The sequence below is a fragment of the Micropterus dolomieu genome, linkage group LG09 (genome assembly GCF_021292245.1).
Source record: "Micropterus dolomieu isolate WLL.071019.BEF.003 ecotype Adirondacks linkage group LG09, ASM2129224v1, whole genome shotgun sequence".
In the NCBI taxonomy this organism is placed as follows: Eukaryota; Metazoa; Chordata; class Actinopteri; order Centrarchiformes; family Centrarchidae; genus Micropterus; species Micropterus dolomieu.
In genome coordinates this window covers 1,815,085-1,821,084 of record NC_060158.1, presented here as the reverse complement: position 1 = coordinate 1,821,084, position 6,000 = coordinate 1,815,085, and the positions used below count along the sequence as shown (strand labels likewise).

The 6,000-nt window shown below is 42.8% G+C and overlaps 1 protein-coding gene across 1 annotated transcript in view; it reads right to left on the bottom strand.

Annotated features, from left to right (window-relative positions):
* LOC123976939 (glutamate receptor ionotropic, kainate 5-like) overlaps positions 1-6,000 on the bottom strand; it is a 203,242-nt gene that overhangs the window by 70,095 nt on the left and 127,147 nt on the right. The window contains exons 7-8 of the mRNA XM_046059354.1: positions 5,812-5,865; positions 389-550 (exon numbers count right to left, since the gene is read on the bottom strand). Of these exons, the coding sequence (XP_045915310.1) occupies positions 389-550; positions 5,812-5,865 (216 nt within the window). The remainder of the gene's footprint in view (positions 1-388; positions 551-5,811; positions 5,866-6,000) is intronic.

Here is a 6,000-nt window from a genome sequence, read left to right as displayed (position 1 = left end):
TTCTTCTTCTTATTATTAGAATGTCTTCTGTGGCTATTGTTTGAAAAACACTGCTTTTTACCAGACATGGAGGGTCTAATGAAAAAATGGTTATGAGTTGCATTATGGGAAATATAGAATCCAGTGTTTTGGGAGTCTCTATGTTTATAAGTGCAATATTAGATCACTGTAATACCCATCGAAATCATGATTTAAAGACGGCCCAAGTGTCAGAAATCACAGGGTAAATAGGTTCTGAAATTAAAATGCTCTTATTTCTAAATATATAAAATATATTTTATTTCTTCAATCAAAGAGAGAGCTGATTCCTTTTTTCTAGTGCAGGCAGGTTTGTCTTTCTGCTTTCTTTTTGCCTCTCCCTGTGGATCAGTGTGTAAAGGTCTCTCACCGCTGGCCCTGGGTATGGGCTTACATCGCAGCCTTCCCTCCAGGACATGTTGAGGCTCCGGATGAACTCCAGGTAGAAAGGGTGACTGCTGTTCAGCATGGAGAAGCCCACAATGTTGGACTGATCGTCCACCACATCGTCCAGCCGGAGCAGAGGAAAGTCCTGGAGTCCGACAGACAGAAAGAGAGGGAGAGCAAAGAAAATAAGTTCAGTCTTTTTTCTGTCTTATATCATATATGTTAACAATATGTGGAGAAAAGTAAGAGTGGTGAGATGCTGAATCAACAACCATTTAAGATCACAGCGGGGAGAAACTCCCGGACTTGTGAAGGATGAAAGAAAAGCAGGATGAGGAGGATAGAAACAAACGGAGGGCTTGATTGGGGGTTTCTTTTGCAGGCTGCACAACGTCGAGTTTAATTTTTAAATCCAAAGCAAGCTAACAGAGAAAAAAAAGGGTTTTAAAAAAAGACGGACATCAAACGCCGGGGAATTTCAAAGAACTTCAAATAGTCCATGAAGGCGAGCCGGTGTCACGCTGAGCTCTGCTGCTGAAACAAACCAGAATCAAACTGCTGCTCGGCCCTCAGAGGGTTTGTGTTTGCTCTGAAACAGATGCTGACACTGAAACATTTAGCTTCAGCTGTGAAGTGGATGCAGGCAGGGTCGCTACAACCTTCAGATACTGATACTGACCCAACACTTCACCTGCTGCTTTCCCCTCGTATCTGTTCGCCAGCTGAAGTTGCGCTTGTTAATTTTGCATCACTGCAATGAAATGAGCTCCATGTACCTCACTCATAAATCTGCTTTTACTTTCTATTTGCAATTTAGAGGCTCCAATTAATGATCGGTGTGCTTATCGATCAACTTTTGGATGAATTGCTGTATTATATAGTTTATTTGTGTATCTATTCATTTTCTTTACTGTTTCACTGCTTTACTATACTTTTTGTTTTGGGCTGCTTGGGACATGGTTATAGGCGTGAGCACATTTTTAGCCGTTTTAGCCTCACTCCACTAGCTTCCTGTCCATGTTAGAGATTTAAAATGCATCGGCACCTTCTTATTTATTAGAACTTTTACTTGTTCACACTTCTGTCAAAGCACCGAGGTCATCCAATCAGATGCTCCTCGGGGTTAAAAAATAAAGGTGGCTGAGCCTTTTCAGTGGCTGCTCCTAATCTTTGGAATATTTTACCTGTTCAAATAAGAACTGCTCAGACTGCTGACATTTTCAAGCTAAAGACTCACCTATTCATTGGCCTTCAAATCGAGTTGAGTTTTGACATTTTCGACTGTTTCTACTGTCTTTGTCGTGTATATTTCTCTGGACCAAAGTGTTGGTCTCTAGCGGGGTTAAAATATTCTGGCACAGAAACTCTCCGGTCTGCAGAAATTGTTTCTGTCGAGGTTTGAGGTGGTGGAGTCACTGAGCTTTAGTCAAACATCCAGAGCATATTCAGAGCCCTTTCTGTCCAGCTGTTAACCTGTGTGTAAGGTTAATTTCTGTTTCCCTGAATCTCGTCGACACTTATTTACTTAACCATGTCCCAACCTGTCGGGAAGCTGCTGCTGCTGCTGTTGTTGCTGTTGTTGCCGGTGTGGTTGCCAGTTGCCAAATCAATTTCAGCTACAGCCAAATACGCTGTCAGACTGTAGGCCTGCCAGCTGTGACAAAGAGCTGTTGGCTGGAGGAGTCCCAGCGACCAGGCCAGCACTGCTGAGGGAGGAAACACTGCGACAGTATCCCAGAAGGACGCCAGTGATGCTGTGACTGCAGCACAGTTTGGACAGGACGTTCATTTAGACAGAAGCAGGTTTTCAGTAGCCGATGAGGGCGGTACAAGGTCAGTTCAGTGCTCTCTGAAGAAAGGATGTGACAGTGTCTCTGTCTCAGATTTGTGGGAGTTTCAAAGAGTAATAAGTAAGATTTAGATTCTTTCCTACCCTATTCAGGAGAACATGACCGTCATATATCTGCAGGGGTTTGATTAGGTTATTGATCAGTACCTGTGACTCACTGATTACTTCACCCACAGAGAGCGAGTTCTGGCCTCCTGGCTCATAGTATTATATTCATGACTCAGTAAAGTTTTATACACTTTGTACACAGTGCTGGAAACTAACAAAGTACACTTGCTTAAGGACTGTAAGTAAAACTACAATTTTGAGGTACTACACTTCATACTCCTAATCCACCACATTTCACAGGGAAATACTGCACTTTTTAATTTAATTTTACAGCTTTAGTTACAAGTTACAGATTAACAAGATAAATTTAACAAAAAAATAAATGTTGTATTTTCCCAAATAAAGCTGTTGACTTAGATCCACTATAAACAACACGTTCTCACTCCCAACTAGTCACTAAAGCCCCTTTTCCACTGCACGGTACCAGCTCGACTCACATCACCTCCGTCGAGGTACAAGCGAGCTGAGGCGATACTAAAATGTGACGTGAAAACACAGCAGACTGCTGATTGGTCAGAGAGAATATTCACTATTCACTGCATCATCATTGCTGCGCCAGACAGAGGCCAGCAACAGAAAGTTTTATATTTTACAATTTTCACACGTTATTTCATCACTAAATCCACTTGAGAAATCAGCTGTGTAGATTTTGAATTTTGAGTTTGATGGTGGAACAAAAATGTGCTTGAATATTTTCGGAGTTGAGGAGCTCCGCGAGTGGCTGCGGGGGAAGCCTGCTGTGACCCGCGGGAGGAGCGTGTAAGGCCGGCCAGCCGTCCGCTCACAGAGCCCTCTGCTCCCGCCGTCACACAGACCGCTGCAGCAACAACGGCAGAGGAAAACACAGCTGGAAGGTTTTCATACCGCTTATCTGAGGAAGGTTCAAACGTTGTAGGTTTTAAATCAAGAGACAGCTGTTTGTGGATTGCTGACGGAGCACAGCCAAACCGAGTCGAGCTGAGCTGGTACTGGAAAAACGGCATTTTTTTAACGCCCTGGGTACCCTTTAGTGTCATTTTTCAAAATTTAGGGCTCCGTCGTCAATTTTGTAATAATAAATATGCAACGCCCGGTTACACTTTCATAGTAAAAGTACTTGTTAACATTGTGAAACGTCGCAATTTGGTTAGGTTTAGGAAAAGATCATGGTTTGGGTTAAAAGAACCACTTTACTTACTTACCTTAAGTTACGTTGCTTGCATAACTTACGCAACCTGCGTAACTTAAATAGAAACAATCACTGTTGACTTGTTGTTTCACATGGGAAAAGAACGCCAGTCTCCTGGTTTGAAGTCCGGTTTCTGGCCCACCAAACACCCCAAACATGTCCTTACTATGACCGTTTTGTTATATATCCTACACCTACCTTCAGCGTTCAAAAGTCACACTACAGGTCTTCCCCCAGTGCGTTGAACCATGAAGCTGCATCATTAAAGTTAGTATCACATTCATGCATAAATAATTCCATTAATATTATTCTGAAATGGACTATTCTGCATAATGAGTATGTTCCCTTTTAGCACTTTAAGTATATGATGCTGCTAAAACTGTAGTTTTACTTAAGTACAAATTTTAATCTTGATTAAAAGATCTGAGTACTTCTTTTACCTCTGTTTGCACATTTCTCACCTATGTATCACTAAACGTCTGCCTCGGCCGAAAGGGCACCACACATCAGTATCACGTACCAAAACACCATTGGCGTCAGGATTTACCATTGTTTTGATTCCAATGTGCTTCAACTCTCCAGAAAAGCTGCAATTTTATCACATTCGCTCGTCTGACCAACACATTCTGGCTACCGTTCCCTGACTTCTTCTTCATGTCCACGGTGTACTACAGGTGTCAGATGATGTAATGCTGTGTGACGCTGCCGATCGGTGTTGCCTGAACGTGTCTACGTGCTACAGTAGCAGCTCTGTGAGGTTGATCTTACTTTGAGCTAAAAGTAAATATTTTCACAATTACAAAGCTAACTATCTGATGTTTAGGAGGTTTCATGCTGATGAGAATGTCATCAGTTTTGCAGGCAATTTGAGGAAAAGTCGAGGGATCACCAAATTTACTATATTTCATCCTGAGGGAGACATGAATGTTTGTTCTCATGGCAATAGATCCAACAGTTGTCAAGTTATTTCAATCGGGACCAAAGTGGTGGACAGCTGACGCACCGAGTGACAGCATATGGGAGTTACCTGACAGGACGGCATCACGCAAATAAAGAAAGGAGGAGGTCCAGATGGCATTCCTCTGGAGGAAATTTCTGATCCTGCAGTCAATTAGCTGAAATGTAATTAACTTAATCTAATGTTTGGTTTGACCCTCATAATACACAGTTTATGGTACATGGAAGCCATACTTTGGGCTCATTTTCTGTCTGCTTCAGTCTCAGTGCTCTCATCAGGCTGCAGTTGATGAGCGCACTGAGACCGAACCAGACAAAACAAAACTTCAGCGTTGGTGACAATTCTCATCACACATCCTCCATCCTTCGTGTAAAAACATTGATCAGTGCAACTTTAAGAGGTGTGATTCGTCTGGAGCTGTACTACTCCTAATCAAGATTTTCTTAAGAGGTTTAAATGCAATAAGATTGGCTTTTGGGATTACCTTTTTTAATTTAGATAACCGCCGAGTCTGGCAGCGTCTACCTTATTTCCTGTCCTGTTTTTCCATCTTTTCTCCAATCGGACGTCTCACAGTCAAACAGTGGCGCTGAATTCGTCTGTCGTCCTCCCCGTTTCGTCTTGTCACAGTCAGCAGAGCGTGTTTAATACAAAGTTAAAGGTAGGTCAAAGACAGCGCTGCAGCTGTGCGAGTGTGTGTGGCAGGGGTGAAGTGGGGGAATAAATGATTTTACTTTTGGTTTCTATCCAGGGTTCTGCTGGATGGGGGGTGGGGGGGAGGCAGATTCGCCCTTGGTTTGCGAGGCGGAGATCGAGACGAGTTATTATCTACGCAAAGTCTCTTCACACAAGGGCACGCCACCGGATAGTGAAATTATAATGATGACAAACGGTGTCGGGGCCAGCATCTGTGATGAGCAGTGAGTAAGGAGTTATGGGTAAAGAGGAGATACTGTATATGCAGGCAGTGGGTGAGGGCAGAGAGGAGAAGAAAGGAGTGAAACCTCTACCTCTGGACACCTTTAGTTTTAGGATGTGCCCCACAAAGCTTAAAAGTAAAAAAGTTCTTTATAGTGGTCGGTAGGATGAAAGAGTTGAGGACACAACAGAAAAAGTTGATAAAAGACAAGATGATTTAGGGAAAGATAAGAGGATAAATGGAAAGAGGAAAGGACAAGAGGATAGATTAGGGTATGAGAGAGATTAGGGAAGGAAAGGAAAATGACTTTAAGACAGTATTAAAGGAGGAGATGAGAGAGGAGGACAACAGAAGAAACAAAAAGGGAATATTAAAAGTAATATTTGTGGTCGTGCAGCCCTTACCATGGTGGTGAGGATGTACTTGTAGAAGGCCGACGTCATCCCCAACTCGTTCGCCTGCAGGTCACCAGAGGAGGATGAGAAGAAGAACAAGAAGAAGCTAATGTCAGTGCTGTGAAACAAGAACATCCTCAAACTTTCTCCGAAGAAACGCGAGTCACAGCTTATTTAAAAAAGGAACCATCTGCTCTA